This window comes from Dama dama, chromosome 22 (genome assembly GCF_033118175.1).
Source record: "Dama dama isolate Ldn47 chromosome 22, ASM3311817v1, whole genome shotgun sequence".
Taxonomy (NCBI): Eukaryota; Metazoa; Chordata; class Mammalia; order Artiodactyla; family Cervidae; genus Dama; species Dama dama.
The window spans coordinates 49,322,341-49,340,363 of NC_083702.1; the positions used below are offsets into that span (position 1 = coordinate 49,322,341).

An 18,023-nucleotide genomic window follows, 5' to 3' on the forward strand; every position below is an offset into this window, starting at 1 on the left:
ATATACTTAAGTTAGCCCACAAAGTGTTCTGATGTTTAACAATATATATAAGTGGTTTAACAAAACTATGACTATTTTTGAACCTTTACGATTTTACTATAAATGAAAAAAACTTGAAAAAATAGGTTTCTGCCATTGTCATGTCTCTGGTTTCAGAAGGGTGACATTCACAGAAAGGATAAAAATGGCAGACTTTAGTTATAATAAAGATCCAGGGAAAAGATAAGCTATTCTCAGATAAGAGTTGCCAAACTGTGATTAATACCTTTCTGATAATCATTAGCATTTATGTCATAATTCTGATATGAACTTTAAATCTTTTTTAAGTTAGTTTTCAATCTTAGAAATGCTTACAACAGCCAATAAAAACAAGGCACCTTGGAGGCAAGGCTCTGATTAGCAGATAAAAGGTGTTCTAAAAACTCTTCTCACCTTTTACTATAATAACTTTAATTTCGGTTCTATATGCTGCAGTGAAAGAAACTCACACACTTAGCATTCTTGTGTTGAACATTCTCAGATAATAAATAGATACGTGGATTTCCAGGAAACAGGGAAAAAGAAACACGTCTATCTCTGCTCCTCTGAACCTCACTGACGAGAGATGACAAAATTAAGGTACAAGCCGATAAGGAGAAAGAATGGGCAAGGAGAACTACACAATTTTGAAAGCTGATGAACAGAGGAAAGAACACTAAGTGGCTTAAGAGAAGGAGAAAATTACACCTGGAAAAGGTTTTCATTCCAATTCCAAAGAAAGGCAATGCCAAAGAATGCTCAAACTACCACACAATTGCACTCATCTCACACATGAGCAAAGTAACACTCAAACTTCTCCAAGCCAGGCTTCAACAGTACATGAACTGTGAACTGCCAGATGTAAGATGGGTTTAGAAAAGGCAGAGGAACCAGAGATCAAATTGCCAACATCTGTTGGCTCATAGAAGAAGCAAGAGGGTTCCAAAAAAGCATTTACTTCTGCTTTATTGACTATGCCAAAGCCTTTGACTGTGTGGATCACAACAAACTGTGGAAAATTCTTAAAGAGATGGGAATACTAGACCACCTTACCTGCCTCCTGAGAAATCTATATGCAGGTCCAGAAGCAACAGTTAGAACTGGACATGGAACAAGGGACTGGTTCCAAATTGGGAAAGGAGGACATCGAGGCTGTATATTGTCACCCTGCTTATTTAACTTCTATGCAGAGTACATCATGCAAAATGCCGGGCTGGATGAAGCACAAGCTGGAATCAAGACTGAAGGGAAAAATAGCAATAACCTCAGATATCCAGATGACGCCACCCTTATAGCAGAAAGCCAAGAGGAACTGAAAAGCCTCTTGATGAAAGTGAAAGAGGAGAGTGAAAAAGCTGGCTTAAAACTCAACATTACAAAAACTAAGATCACGGCATCTAGTCCCATCACTTCATGGCAAATAGATGGGGAAACAATGAGAGACTATTTCGGGGGGCTCCAAAATCACTGCCGATGGTGACTGCAGCCATGAAATTAAAAGACACTTACTCCTAGGAAGAAAAGTTATGACCAACCTAGACAGCATATTAAAAAGCAGAGACAGTACTTTGCTGACAAAGGTCATCTAGTCAAAGCTATGGTTTCTTCCAGTAGTCACATATAGATATGAGAGTTGGACTACAAAGAAAGCTGAGCACTGAAGAATTGATGCTTTTGAACTGTGGTGTTGGAGAAGACTCTTGAGAGTCCCTTGGACTGCAAGAAGATCCAACCAGTCCATCCTAAAGGAGATCAGTCCTGAATATTTATTGGAAGGACTGATGCTGAAGCTGAAACTCCAGTACTTTGGCCGCCTGATGTGAAGAACTGACTCACTGGAAAAGACCCTGATGCTGGGAAAGACTCAAGGTGGGCAGAGAAGGGGATGACAAAGGACCAGATGGTTGGATAGCATCACTGACTTGATGGACATGAGTTTGAGCAAATTTCTGCGAGTTGGTGATGGACAGGCCTGGCGTGCTGTAGTCCATGGGGCTGCAAAGAGTTGGACACAACTGAGTGACTGACCTGAACTGAACCTGCAAGGAGCACAAGGAAGGGAGCTGGCTCAGAGCTCTCCCCGCTCCCTGGCAGGCTCAGGAAACAGACAGCAAGTGCTGTGGAAACAGGGCGGGGGCGGGGCTGAGGGCAGCAGTGCTGACTCACAGGTCCCCTGCCCATCAGCAATCCCAGTGGGCTCTGTATTTAAAATGTGTCTCACTCTTTGTAACCCCATGGACTGTACCTGCCAGGCTCCTCTGTCCATGGAATTCTCCAGGCAAGAATACTGGAATGGGTTGCCATTTCCTCCTCCAGGGGATCTTCCTGACCCAGGGATTGAACCTGGGTCTCCCACATCGCAGGCAGATTCTTTACTGTCTGAGCCACCAGCGAAGCCCACCACTTCCCCCACTCACCACCAACTCTCACCTGGGCTGTTAGAACTGCCTCTGAACTGGAATCAGGCTCCCTCGCTTGCCCCATACAGTCTGTTTTCATGGGGGCCAAAGCAAGTCCCCTCGTATTTCTCGTTTGCTCAGACCCCTCCAGTGGCATCTCTCTCCCTCAGAGTAAAGCTGAAGTTCAGAGTGAGCAGTGAGGCCTCACCTCTGGCTGCCTCTGCCCCAGCCGCACTGGCTCCTGGCCGGCCTCCAGCTCCCCAGGCTGAGCACAGCCTCAGACCTCCCGTTTCCCTCCATCACTTGAGCTCCAGAGAGGGTTTGCTCCCTTCCTTCTCTCGGGACTTTACTCGGTCGTCTTCCCAGTGAGGTGCCGCTCCTCAACCACTCTACTCACAATGTCACGAATAATCACTCCCCTGACCTGCTTCCTGCTTTGCTCCCCTGTCTCTTAGTTTTTTCATCTCAGCACTTAGCATTATCTCTCTTGCCCACAGGAATGTAAGCCCCACATGGGCTGGGATCTTGTTCACTGCGTATCAGCAGGACCTAGAATAGTACCAGACACTCAGGAGATGTTATGTATAACTAAGTATTTGCAGAAATATATGTCTGTATAAGAAATCATCAGAACCTGAGTTTTTATTCTCTACACTATACAGACAAGAAACTACCTTCTACGCCCCAAAACTCACCCAAGAAGCTGAAGCAGAATGACCCATGACCCAGCGTGGGCTAATGACACGGCAGAGGGTGGGGTGAGGATATAGAGGAAAAAAGTGCAAGTCTGTGTGCTGAGCCGGCCCACAGCCTGCTGCCCCCATCTGGCTTCCAGAAGGGCAGCTGACAGGTAAGCCTTAAGCACTGCACCTCCCCTCATATCCAACTGCAACCTGAAACTGAACCGAATGGCACTCGCAAGAAGTACGATTCACTGCTTGATCACCCTACGATGACTTCCACCAGTCAACGGGTTCTATCCCTGGGACACAGACCTGCCAACCATTTTTTACGGTTAAAGGAGGCACTGCAGGTTAAAGTGAAGCTTACAACAACAACAGCCAGACTCTAAAACACACACGAAGGAAAGAAAGCTTTCAAGAAATAGAGATTACATTAGAAACAGAAAAAAAACAACAAAAAAAAACAAAACCAAAAAAGTAAAGCTAAAAACTAAAAGAAAAATTTAAATATATAAATACATACCCATTGTTATAAAATGGAAAAGTACAAATTAAATTTAAAATTATAATTGGAAATGAAAAATATAAATAGGTTAAAAAGGATCTTGGAAATAAAACTGATCCAATCTCCTAGAAAGAAAAATAAGAGAAAAGAATGAAGAGCGGGGGGAGAAAAGATAACAAAGCTAGAGTATCAGTCTGGAAGAAATCTAACTAACAGGAAAACCAGAAAGGGCGTGGGGAAAATGATGAAAAGGAAATTACCAACAACAAATATATGAAAATGTCCAAGAATTGAAGGAACTCCAACTTCCAGAATAAGAGGGTGTCTGATGTTCAAGGACAAAGAATGAAAAAAAGAGTCTATGGGATTTCAGAATTCAAGAAAAGAAAACAGTAATAGCTTCCAGGGGTGGGGAAAGGGGGAAGGACGGAAGGAGGAAAAGAGAGAGAAAGAGAGTGCACAGACAGAGATCTGAAGAATGATGCTGCAACTCATACAAGTAGGATGGAATCTGGACAATAATGCAGTGATGGGATCAAAATCCTTAGGGAGAGCAATTTTTATATCTAGAATTCTTTACTCAACCAAAGTATATTTCAAGTGTGAGGACAGAATATGTTCAGACATACACGAGCTCAAGTACACAACTGTACTTGACACGCTCAAGTACACGACTGTACTTGACACGTGCACTTTCTCAGCAATTTAACAGATGGATTATCCCACTACAGGGGTGGGGGGTGGGGGAGAGAGAGAAGTGACAGGGAAGAGCCAAGAAGCAAGGGCTCAAAGGAGGCTGTCATAAATGGTTACCATTCGGCAGGCTGAGAGTGCAGCGGATGGGCTGGGTCCCCCTAAAATTCATTTCTGATCTTGAATTTCTGGCCTTTAGAACTGAGAGACAATAACTGCTCTTGTTTAGGTCACCTAAGTCTGTGGCATTTTATTTTAGCCGTCCAAGCAAACTAATACAGAGTGCTTCCCAACCTTCCTAAGAAACACGTCTAGGGCATGCAAGATGAGCTGCAATGGCCTTGGCTTGCCAGGCTCTGCCCTGCACTCCTGAGGGTTCCACGGATTAACCTCTCAGTTCACTTATTACAATTCTTAACACTTTCCTGGGAAGGTCAGGCTCAGAGAAGAACCGCCAAGGCTTGGAGGAGGAATGTGGGGACACTATAAAAGGAACCATCTGGGGAAAAAATGGTTCTAACAGACTATGCGGAAAACTGTGTTGAGAGACTGTTGATGGTACAGAAGAATGGTAAGGAAAATAAAGAAAATTAAGCAAAATTCTTAAATGAGATATTGATCAACTTCTGAAAAAATAAAGTTATATAACCAAGGAAATGTACTCAAAAATCACTTGGTTTGGGAGCGAATAATATTTATGGCGCCAGATAATGCAATCTAAATAATTAAGTAACTTAAAATTATGGTAAATCTACGCAGGGAATGGAAGTTGGGAATAGGAAACAGAGGTAGCCAAGTGTAGGTCCTCCTACCTATCACAAGGCGAGATCAGCAGGCAATGTCTGCTGGTGAATCCGTCTGCAAACGGATGAATGAACACAGAGCTGCTTAAGAATGTTATTTAGAAATACTAAGATGAAAATGAGGTGAAACTGCTTCAGGAAGCAGAAGAAGAAGAAAGGAAAGGAAAATTATATTTTTTAGTACAAGGCACCCTTTTTTGGTACTATTTGACCTTTTTAAGCTGTATGCATTTATTATTTAATAAAAATTATACTTAAATGAAAATTATGTTAATGATCCCTATGCTCTGCTAAAGCTTACATTATCTATTTTTTGTTTGTTTGCTGTTCCCCCCCAATCTTTTCAATAAATCTAATGAAGTTGTAAGAGATGAGAATATCAAGGGAATCTAGGCTAATCAGAAGGTTTTACCCTTGGATTAAAAGCCATCTGGAAAAACAAAACTAGCAAGATAAACTCCTCACTACAAGTGAAAGGTCATCTAGACCCAGGAGGACTTCTTTCAGTTTCGTATAGAGATATTCTAGTCAAAGCTCCCTAAGACTGAAGAGATCTCGAAAATCTGCAATGTTTCAGATCACTGCAAGTTGGAAACCACTTCTGTCAATGAACGCTATCTGTATTTTATTAATAGTTAGAAAAAATGCGAGAGCACAGACTTGATGACATTTTACCTCGAGGTCTGCATTCACAGGAACTTACTAATCAAGCATGGTTTTCATTTTCAAAAGTACTGCTTTGTTTCTGCCGTAACATACACACACTCATATATAATGTACACATTAAAATCTGGACAAAAATCAATCCATCAAGAGTGGGGAATCTGTTCCTTTTCATATTCCCCCTACCTTCAATTCATTCATATATTCAACCATTAACAATTACTTACCAAGTATCTACTCTGAGAAAAGCTCTTATGAGAATCTAAGGACACAGTCCCTGTCCTCAAACTTAGTGGAATGTGAACACAGTGGGTAATTACTGAAATGTACATACTAGCCTTCAACTCTTCACACAATAACTCTGATGGAACAGAGCACAACGATTTGGGCTTCAAGCGCGCAAACTGATTCGGATAGAGATGTCCTCGTACGGTGTGCACACCTGTAAAACTTCCAGGGCCAACATTTTATAAGAGGAGTATCAGGCTTTGCTCTTGTCCAGGAAATAGGTCAAGTAAAACAGACACTGCGGTGACCCCAGGAAGACTTAGGAGTATTTCTCAGAAAGTGTCAAGACCAACAGAGAAGGGGAAACAATCTCAATATCGAGAATCTGACTTTCACTGGTAAGCAGTAGAAAATAACAGAACCTCAAGATGGGTTTTAAACTCAAAAGTTAAGACTTAGCATCTTAGGGAACTGTATGAAGTAGAGCTATCAAATTCACAGTTACAGATGGAACCAACTTTGTTTCATAAAATATTGATAGGCTGAAATAATCTTGTGTCTGTTAACTGAACTAAAAAATGCTTCCGATGAAATAGTACCTTAGTCTGAAACATTTCTACTGATGGAATGACAACTAAGGCTAGATTCATTTGACCAAACACACTATAATATTTGATATACTTGCCTGGTAAAGCAATAGTCAGAATCATCAAGAATTTAATGTATAATTATCCTCAAACCAGTCAATTAAAAACAAGAAGATGGGATAGGGTAGGAGATCGGAGAGGGGTTCAGGAGGGAAAAAAACAAACAACAAAAACAGGAAGATACCACACCAGCAATTTATAAGCACAAGTGAGATTCCAAGTTGAAGACTGAATGAATAGTAGCCAGTATTAATGATCACAGCTCTCACTTGAGCACTTACTATGTGTCAGGCACAATCCTAACTGCTTGACAGTCCGGATAGCAAACAGGTCAGTTACAGAGCATGGACCCTGGAGCTAGGCTGCCAGGGCTTAAAAGCCAGCTGTGCCACCAGCTGGGGACGTGGGCAACCTGTAACTTCTTGGTGCCTTGACTTCCTCACCCACAAAGTGCAGACCGCAGGGACTGTGGCAGAAACAAAGGAGCAACGAGCCAGGCACACCGGGTGCTACCCAAGCGTGAGCTGCTGTTGGTCTGAGTACTAGCGCTCGGCAGACAGGGCTAAAACTCGAAGCCAGGGCAAACTCACACTCCAGGTGTATGCTGACTAAACGAGGCTCCGCTGCTAAGTTAATCAGCTGTGACACAGCACCACATGTTCCTTGGAGACAAAAACAAAACCAAACCCACAATGAATGAAAACCCAGCACTGACCATCAACGGAAACAGGCTCGCCGATGGGATCTGACGGAGAAGGAGCGTCTAGGAGAAGGGCCTATGAGGAAGACAAAGCCCTGTGCTGGAGGCAGGGAAGACCACGGGTCTAACACCAGCTCAGCAACGAGCTGGGTGCTGTGACCGGCTGCTCACCGAGCAGGCTCCGAACTGCCTCTTGTGTCAAACAAAGGGGCAGATGACTGAGGTATCTTTTGGTGCTGACATCCTGATACTATGACCCAACAGAACATACAGCATTTTAAACACACACCTTTCATAAAAAATAGGTATTACTATTTATTTCTGAACGGCCACTTGTACTTTAGTAGGTACGTCATCTAGAACCTATTTATGATTTTGGGCTGAGCAGTTGCAGAATGAAATACATAGTATAGAGAAGCAACACTATGGTATACTGTTAGATGCCATTAAAATATAAACAGGTTAATCTGAGAAATAAAACAAGAATACTTTTGATAACATGGTAATACTTTTTCTAACATACTGAACTTTTCTAACAGGGAGAATTATAAAGTAGTTCTTATATAATGTGGTTAATAAATACTACAGTTTTACTAAAAAGCTGAGAAATGATACAACTTACCTTTTTGCCCATGACGACTGCTGAATTTGTCTCCAATCTCTGGACGCCTTGTCTGTCTCAGCAGCATTTTGATCAGAAAAGCATCTTCGGCATTTGAAGATATCATCACTTTTTCAATATATGAGTCTGTTGCCCCTTTGTAGCTAATATTAAGAGAAAGTCACTATAGCAGAGTTTTCAAGCCACCCTTGGTGAACCTATTCTTCCAGGCATATTTCATGTAATACCTATCACAGAATATTCTGACATTCCCATTTCAGGTTCTGAAAAATGACTTTCCTCTTTCAAGAATAAATTAAAATATGATAACTTCCCTTGGACAGTCCTAGTTTAAAGTGGTTAAACATTTATTACGAGGCAGGCACAATACAATTTAATCATTACCAACATAGTATTCACATACTGTTATTCCTTTATAGGAAATAAGAACTGAGGAAAACTTAGGAAGGTTAAGGACTTGCCCAGGACACATGACTCATACAAAGCAGACCTGGGATTTAAGCTGAAGCCTGTTACTCAACTCCAAATTTTTAAAGATTACTTTGATCTACTCAGCTTTTCCATTGGGAACTTTTTCACACACTTCACATCATCTGTCTTTCATTCAAAAAACATTATTCAGAGTCTACTGTGTCAGATCCTTACAGGCTCTGGACATGTAAAGATTAAGAAGACATAGTTCCTGCCCCAAAGAAACTCACAAGCAATGAAGGAAGAGAGAAAGGGAGATACACGGAAGTCTTCTGGTATGGGAGCCGGGTAATGGGAAAGGCCCGAGGAGGTGACAGTCAGTCCCGCCAGGGGCTGGTGGAGGTGACAGTACTGGCAGGGAGCGGCAAGCTATCAAGGACTGCTTCCTGTGGGGGGGAGACCCTAGAGTGGAGACCTGAGCAGAGAGAAGGGAATACCAGGAAGAGGGAGCAGCGTGAGTAAACACACAGAAGCCACATGGAATGTGTGGAGAGTAAGAGACAATTTACTAGGAATATGGGGGCTGGCTGAGCCAAAGGACGTGGCTAGAGACATGTGCCAAGAGTCACGGATGGCCATGTATTTATTATATTACCATTTCGTTTGGCCTTTATCCTGCAGGTGACATTTTCACTGGGAGTTTTACTCAATCTACTCAAATTTTATTCTATTTACTCAAGAGAGTAGCAGATGAGTAACTGAGAGGAAAAAATAAATCAATCTGGCAGTAACAGAGAGAGCCTGAGAAGTGTGGGGAGGCACATGACTGGAGGCAGATGAGCAGTTTCCAGGAATGATGGGTCCAGCAGGAGAGGCGGGCCAAACTCAGACAGCCACGCTGCCACTGGGAGGTGAGAGAACTGAGCAGACAGAACCGACAGCACTGGCTGCGTCAAGGCGTGCAGCAGGTCACGCAGAGGAGTCAGGTGTGTGCTGCAGGTGCCTGCTGGATGGCGGCACTACTCACCGAGAAAGGGACCCAGAGGAAGCATGTCTGAGGCTGGGGTAGGTGAGGGGAGGATGGCGGTTTGGGTCTCGGTTTGGGGACCCCATTGTCTGAGAGCAGGTATGGAGCTGACACTGGGCAGACGTCTCTCTGGCAGTCACCGGCCAAAGGAGCTAAATTCTAATTTCCTCCATCCCTTCTTTTTAAAAATCTTTCAATGTAATATTTCCAAGGCATGACCAGGACATACGTGATGGGCACGTCTTTGTACTGCGGCTGCTGGGGCACGTTACTTCCTTCCAGGGGAATCTGAGTCACTGTGGGCATGGACTTGTTTACAAGCACTTGTTTGTTTTCTACTTTCTCACCTGAGAGACAGAGAAAAGCATTAGATGAGTCACTATCATCCGTGTGAAGGACAAAGGTTTTTGGGGCATTAAACCCCGTGATTAGACCCGCTGCATGAAATTCAGACATGGAGGTAACAAAAAGAGCCCACACGGTCGGAATCAGAGTTCAACAGGGCTTGTTTGAAATTCTGCAAGCCCATCTGAAAACACCACATAGATTACGATCACAGCATGTATAAAATTAAGAAGCTGCTTTAGGGGACCACATGAATGAGAGAAAATCCATCCACTTTAAAATATCTCCTAGGGTGTTAGAATAGGTTTGGGCCACGTGACAGTTATTTCCGCTAGCAATGAGTCCCTGCCAACTTAACTTGGACAATGAGAAAATATAAGTATTTCCTTGATTTTCCTGCTGTCCTCACCTTTGCTCTGCACCTTTTTGCGGGAAGCACAGAGACCAGATACTACACTGCCGTCACTGCACTTGTTCTCCCTGCCACAGCACCCGGGTTGATACGGTTTTATAGGCTGTTATTTTTTTTTCTGCCCTGTATACCAAACATTCAGACATACTGCTGAATACTTTCCATAATTTAAAAGCATATACATTAAAAAAAAAAGATTTTAAGGCTTTTACCTGGAGAACAAATACCATCTGCATCTAAAATCTCATGTCGCCAGATGGGTTTCCTTGTAGCAGCATCCAACATGGGCCCCATCACTTTATCAAAAGTCTGATTGGTATATCGTTTCAAGGTGCATTTAGCATTTTTATATACAAGGCAACGCCCAAAACCTAAAATGAAACCAAAGCGGGTTCAGAACCACCAGCAACATGAAACTATGAAGTCACAGGTTTGTGTTATTCAACAAGCCACCCCACTCTGCCTCCCTTCCCCTCCAAAGTGTTTGTCACTCAGTGGTTTCCAACTTGGTGATCCCATGGACTGTAGCCCACCAGGCTCCTCTGTCCATGGAACTCACCAGGCAAGAATACTGGAGTGGGTTGCCATTCCCTTCTCCAGGGGATCTTCCTGACCCAAGGATCAAATCCAGGTCTCCTGTGTTGCAGGCAGATTCTTTACCATCTGAGCCACCTGGGAAGCCCACAGAAACACACCCCAAATTTGCTCTACATTTAGATCATGAGAGTAGCCAAACCAAATAACAATCTGATGACTTTAAGAACTGGCTCAAGATCTCTACCATATAAACATATAAACACTGGAATCTCTACAATCATTTTCCAGCACAGAATATACCTTGTCAGGTTGGAGGAAGGTGAGAAAAACCTAAGAATATCACTGTGATTCTTTAAGAGCGCAGAGCCATAGCCTGTGAAAATTGGAAAGGGCCTCAGAGATCACCTGGCTTAATCCCTCTATCTTACAGGTGCCATGAGTGAGGGGCAGAAAAATTAAGTGACCAAGGTCACTCAGCAACATGGTGGCTGAGTTGAGACAGAGCAAGTTCACTGATTAGCCCTCATTCTTCTCACACATCATTTTGTTGCAAAACTTTTGCTACTCTTCTCTGGCAAGTTTTCTTTTTGCTGATTTTAGCATTTAGAAGAAGTCTCAAACAAGCAAACAAAAACATTAATTTTTCTCCAGAGGAAAGAGAGATACAAAGAAGCAATCAAATGATATTAATGGGAGAGACAGTTCACCTTTGCCTTGAAGATTAGAGAGTACTTCGATAGCATTTTTATATTACATTTATCTAGTAGAGGAGGAAAAAGTGCTGGGACCAATTAACAACTTAAACATTAAGAAAAGTAAGCAAAATGAATAGAAAAAGCCTTTAGATGGAGCAAACTCAACCACTGAAACCCACAGAAGGATTTGTCAGTTGCTCAAAAGAGCTGCCAGTCCTTCCACACTAAGTAACATTTCCTAAGATGCTAAGGCTGAATTTCTTTCTTCTTCCCCCTTTGGCCAAGCTCTTATTTTAAATGGGATTCTCCCTCTGATCTCCCCAGGATATACTGAGCCATGTCAGAGTTCACTTAAATAGGAAAATGTCTCCAGATTAAATGCCAGCTATTACTGAAGAAATAAATGCATGGCTGTAAAATCCTTTGCTTATGATTCTCCACCCAAAGCAGAACTCTTTCAAGAAATCTAAGAATTTGAGTTTAGGAAATTAATCAGGGATGAGTGGATTTCCAAATAAAATCTCAATGCTCTAATGTCATTTTTTAAATATGAAGGTGACCATGGGATGAAACAACACATTTCTACATCTGGACAGTAGATGAAGACATCTGTGTGTCTTTGATAACAGTCTTCGTTGTTATGGCTCCTGGTAAATTGTGTATGGCCATAATAAACTCGCCTCAGAGAGAAAGCTGCTTTGAAAACCTCACATGATCTTGAAATTTCGTACAATGGTCATTAAGTGCAACATACTGGAGTGCAGTGTGAACCTGAACTGGATGGAATCAGAAGCGTTTTCTTCTAAGTATAAATGGACATTTTATTTACAGGTGGGAGCTTAAAAGCAAGAGGACAGTAAACTCAGATCATTAAATTGTGTCACGGAGTTTCTGACAGATATCACAAAGTCTTCAGATTTCCACATAAACGTTACCAGTTAATCAGAAAGGAAAACATCTAGCTTTAAAGCATGGCTGTTGTCATTTGGAGGAAAAAAAGAGGCATAAATTAAGTGCAGCCAACATTAACGCCAAAGACACATGTCTAGGAGTACTATTATGGCTGCCTAGCAACTGCAAAGAGTGAAGGGGAAGGCAGGGCGGGTCTACCAGGGAGAAAGGAGAGAAATGGATGATGAAGACAGAAGTCACACCACAGGTCAGGTGATGGCTAACAAGCCCCCAGGTGGGGACCTGCAAAAGTAAGCCGTCAAAACACTGGGAAAGAAAAAGGTAAAATAATGAATCAGGGTTTGTGCATGTATACTTTTATCATTTTGCTAACAAAAAGGTATAGCATTATGAAGTTGAGATATACAATTAAAAAAAATAGTCTTTTACATACAACTATTGCTATTGCCCTTTCAACAGGTTTGTAATTAAATATACAACTTGATGTTTTTAAAAAAAACAAACAAAAAAAACCAACAGTATTTCATTTATTGTAATTCCTGCTAGGAAATAATCAAATTCTTGCATTTCAATTTTTGTTTCTGTTGAACTGTCTCAAGTCACCAATAAATTAAATAACAAAGGGAAAAAAAGGTTCCTTAGTAACAATTATTAATATCTCTATGTAACATTCATTTAAAAAATGTCAACACTATACATAACCACTTCCTGGTTGTATATTATAAAAATCAAATCACTTGAAACTGACATTAACATTCTGACGTCAAGTGACTTTCACATTGATCACGCTTGTATCTAAATCTGCACAGAGGTACTTTTGGTGCTTATGCTTTGAAAATTCACTTACCTCTGTCCAAGGAAGCCTTGTTTAAAACAAGAGCATCTTCAATATCATAGCCACTATAACTCATCACAGCAACTGTCGCATTCTGTCCGGCTGGCAGTTTCTCAAATTCTATCAACTCAATAGTCTTTGTTTTAACCATGGGTTTTTGTGGATATGCTAGGAGATACATGAGAGTATCAATTCTATTCCTCTGGTTGTATCCAATGGTACCTTCATTGGTATTGGAGAAAACAAAATGCAACATTCTATTAGATCAAATAATTAAGCAGCAATGAATATAGAGAGAAACATTCACTTTAATAATTAAAATGAAGAAAATCTTCAAATATTTGAAGACCAATACCTCATAGTGATTAACGACTTTCAAAAACAATTTTTCTCAGTTATGTCAAAAATCCTACAAAGAAGAAAAATCACACTCAAAATATACTAATCTGAATAATTTCAACTTTTGGATTTATAAAATTGATCCCAGTTGGAGAGCTTTTGTCTCTGCTGGTTAACCATACATGTCAGTCAACAATTCTGCATTTGGTTCTACTATGTTCCAGGCATATTTACAGCTGCAATTAGAAAATACCCCACAGTGCTGACAGGCAGAAAGCTTGGACAATAGGACAAATAAAGAAACCAACAACTCCAAATGTTCAACATGAAAAAAAAAAAAAAAAAGGAGGAAAAAAATAACTCTTCACTTATTAAGCAGTTAATAAACACCTACTTGGGGCCCAGCGCTGGAGATAAAATGGGGAAAGGCAGGGTCCTCTCCCCCAGGGAATCCAGGGCCCTGTCCAATCAGGCGTGGGCTTTTCTCTCCTTAGCAATCAGCCTTTCCACCTGATTGGACCTTGGAAGAGTATCACTGTCAACTGAAAGTGAAGCTAGAATGTTACCTACCCTTCTCCTTTTTCCCCATTGGGTGCATTCAAGTTCAAAGATCGATTCAATAAAAAGGCCTTCAGAACCCGGGGCTTGTGAACACACAATTGCTCCTGTTCAGAGACCTTAAAACCGGGAAACCCACGTTTGCCCTACTGTTGAGCTAGCGTGCAGGTTTCTGGATCTCTTTAACCTCTCCCAAGATCTCTTCTTCTCCCTGGAGTGGCACATCTGCAACACCCACACACGTCCAAGGTGCTGACATGTCATTTAATGGAGTCAAGCGTTAATGTGAGCAGATATAAAATTCAATTATTTGTTTCCTTTTCCTTTTTCTCTTACTCATGTCATTAAATCAATGGTGCTTTCAATTTAGAGATGAAAACAACCTCTTCAGGCAGCAAAAATGATATAGTGCTCCTTGATGGTTGGGCTTTAATGAAATCTGTAGGACACTAAAGAAACAAGTGCCTAGTACATTGCTAGGCTTATTACCAATGCTCAATAAATGTCAAGTAAATGAAATGGGAGAATTTCAATATACTTTTTATGAGGTACATATTTGTGCTTAAGTCTCTAGAAAATTTATCAAGATTCAGCTGAAAACCAATAGCTAAACTGAACTGCATGAATTTTTTCTCAAGTTCACACTAAAAATTGCCAATTACTGTTATTTTAGTGCCAACTAATAGACTGGGCAGGATACCTGATAATAGATCACTTATGGCCTTAGAAATAAAATTGCTGCTGCAGGGACTACAGCAAGTTCATGACAGTAAGTTCATCCTGTTACATGAAATCAATTCAAATTTATGTTGAGATTTCAGCTTCAACTGTATACTTTACCCGCTGGAGACAAGGGTTCAGGCAAAGTCCCACCAGGCTGCCAAACGTGCCCTCTGAGACCTGAGCCGAGTGTTACCAAGCAGCAGAGAAGCAGAGCCAGCTGCACTTCTGGACAATGGTGACAGAGATGGCATCCTGCTATAAAATTGTGCTACTCGGCCCAGAGCATAATTCTTGGGCAACCAACTATGGAATGGCGGAACACGAAACGGTTTAGCAAAAGTTTGGGGCTTGTGATCTCATCAGAAAATGTTCCTTAAAGACTTTTGAAAGAACTTGTAGGCCAATACATGTATACACATCTCTAGCAGCACTGGTGATTGGGTGCGTAGGTTAAAATATGATTTATAAACTATGACTTCTATGTTATAAAATTCTCAAATGCCACCACACCCCATAATTTTTATACAAATTATGAATGACTGACTAGCTATTTTTAACAATAAGTAAGCTTTTTGGAGGAAATGTCATGTAGAAATTATAACATTAGCCCAGGGTGAAGTATACGCTCAAACTAGGATAGCTCTATTAGTATTTTCAGCTTCCTTAAGAAGGGCACTGCATGTATATAGCACTGCATGTATATAATAATTAATAGAATAGCTATAAGCTGAATTCTCCTTCTACTGGCCCATTTTGCTGTAAAAACAGTCTCCAATGAATTTATTTGCTCACTACTCAGGACATAATCTTTCTTACAAAGTCTCATTTTCTTGATCAAAACTTTCTTAAGGAGTCACAAATTGGCATAACGCGGTATGTATATGTAGGCTAAAACAGTGAAGACGTTTTTTAAGACAAAAGGAAAAAAAGTAAGGATGAACACAATTTAGAAAAGGTATATTGAGAAAAATAAAGTTGTATATATTTAACTAATTTTTCCATCTTCCTTCACGCAAGCTCTTTTTATTTAATTGTATATATTATGGAATTACAATAAATTTCACCCATTTAAAGTGTACAAGTTGATGAGTTCTGACAGATACATGAATCTGTGAAACCACTACCACAGTTAAGATCCAGAACATTTCCAATACTTCCATATGATCCTGCCCCTGACCTCAGGCAACCAAGGATCTGTTTATCAGTACAGTTTCAGTTTGCATTTTCTAGAATTTCATATATAAATGGAATCATATAGTAAGTGTACTCTTGAGTTGCCTCTTTCATTTAGCATGATTCTGAGGCGCATCCACATGTCTGTTTGTAACAGAATTCATTCTTTTTTATTGCCAAGTACTATTTCATCATAAGAGTATACATTTTGTCTATCCATTCACCTGCTGATGGATATTTGAGATGTTTCCAGTTTTGGGCTACTGTGAATAAAGTTGCTATGAACATTGATGCACATGTCTTTGTTACTCATTTCTCTTGGATAAATACAGAGGAGTGGAGTTTCTGTGTTGTTTGCTGAGAGTACAGCTAACTTTATAGAATAATTTTAGCATTTTCCAAAGTTATTTTACTGTTTAACATTTTCACCAGCAGTGTGTGAGCATTTTGGCTGCTCCACAAATGTCAAATCTTTTTCATCTGAGTCGTTCTAATGAGTGTGCAGTCACATCTTACAGAAATTTAATTTACCTGATGACTAATAACACTGAACATATTTTCATGAGTGTATTGCTTATTCCTATTACTCTTTGTGAAATTTCTGAGTTTTCCCCTGGCCCCCATCTTCTAACTAAGTTGTCTTATTATCCAAGAGTTCTTTCTATGTATTCTGGACACAAATCCTCTATCAGATATACTGAAAATACTTCCTTCCTTTCTGTGGCTTAAATTTGTCTTTCATATATACATATATTTTTTGGTCACACTTAGCAGCAGCATGCAGGATCTTCATTCCCAACCAGGGATTGAACCCATGCTCCCTGCAATGGAAGCGGTAAGCCTTAACCATGGGACCACCAGGGAAGTCCTTGTCTTTCACAGTCTTAACAGCATCCTTCAAAGAGAAGAAGTATAACTTAAGAAAGTCCAGTTTGCTAAAATTTTCATTTTTTATAGTTTGTCCTTTTTGTGTTCTAAGAACTCTTACATCATTTGAGGTCACAAAGATTTTTGCTTAAGTTTCCTTCTATAAGTTTTATAGTTTCAGCTCTTACATTTAGGGGTGTGATTCATTTTGTATTAACTTTTTATATGGTATGAGGTAGGAGTTGACATTCATTTTTTTCTATATAGATACTCAGACATTTTATTTTATTGAAAAGATTTTCCTTTCCTCTCAATTGCCCTGGTATAGTCATTGAAAATCAGTTACTCATAAAAGTGTGGCTCTGTTTCTGGATTCTGTTCCACCGATCTACTTGCCTACCCTTATGTAAATATCACGCTGTCTTCCTTACTATGGCTTTATGCTAAGTCTAAGTATCGGGTTGTAAAGTCCTCCAACATAGTTCTTCATTTCAAAGATTGTTTTAAAAATCTGCATCTGATTTCTTAACAATTTTAATGTGCTCAGAGATTCATTTGTTGTTGAGACATTTATTAAGTACCCATTAAGCTGGCACCTGGCTAGGCCCCAGAGATACAGTGATAAATAGCAGACGTAGTCCCTGTCCTCAAGGGAGTTTATAATTTACAGCCTACCTTCATCATGATCCATGGTGAACCAGAAGTGAGGAAAGTTTAGTTTCAGTTGAGAAAAATTTTAGTAAGTTTTACAAAGATCACTGTATAGAAGACATAAAGTAATCTCTTGACAGTTACTCAACCAAACTGGAATTCAGTTTCCTTGTCAGAAACAAAGAGGTATGTATTATATCTCAGGACTATTATTATGTTAAATGAAGAAATGTACATAAATCAGTTGGATACTCAATGAGTGGCAACATTCATTATGACTAATATTAACAATATTAGCAGTAAAAATACATACTCATCATCCTGCAAGACTACCCATTCTACCTCCAACTCTAACCCTACATATGGAACTGTACCTCATTATAAACATTCTAGTCTCAGGAACTGTCACACAGGCTTACACCTACAATAGCTATAATGAGTATGTCTTTTTTAACCAACAGAATTCTAAAAGAGAATTACCAAATGGATAATTTGGTCAAGACACATTTTCACTTTGTATCCCCAAATGGATTAAAAAAAACTGTCTTAAAAAAAAATTCAAACAGAAAACGAGAGA

The 18,023-nt window shown here is 40.3% G+C and overlaps 1 protein-coding gene across 1 annotated transcript in view; it reads right to left on the reverse strand.

Annotated features, from left to right (window-relative positions):
• POLR3B (RNA polymerase III subunit B) overlaps window positions 1-18,023 on the reverse strand; it is a 109,877-nt gene that overhangs the window by 25,756 nt on the left and 66,098 nt on the right. The window contains exons 20-23 of the mRNA XM_061125448.1: window positions 13,148-13,357; window positions 10,369-10,527; window positions 9,629-9,746; window positions 7,962-8,104 (exon numbers count right to left, since the gene is read on the reverse strand). Of these exons, the coding sequence (XP_060981431.1) occupies window positions 7,962-8,104; window positions 9,629-9,746; window positions 10,369-10,527; window positions 13,148-13,357 (630 nt within the window). The remainder of the gene's footprint in view (window positions 1-7,961; window positions 8,105-9,628; window positions 9,747-10,368; window positions 10,528-13,147; window positions 13,358-18,023) is intronic.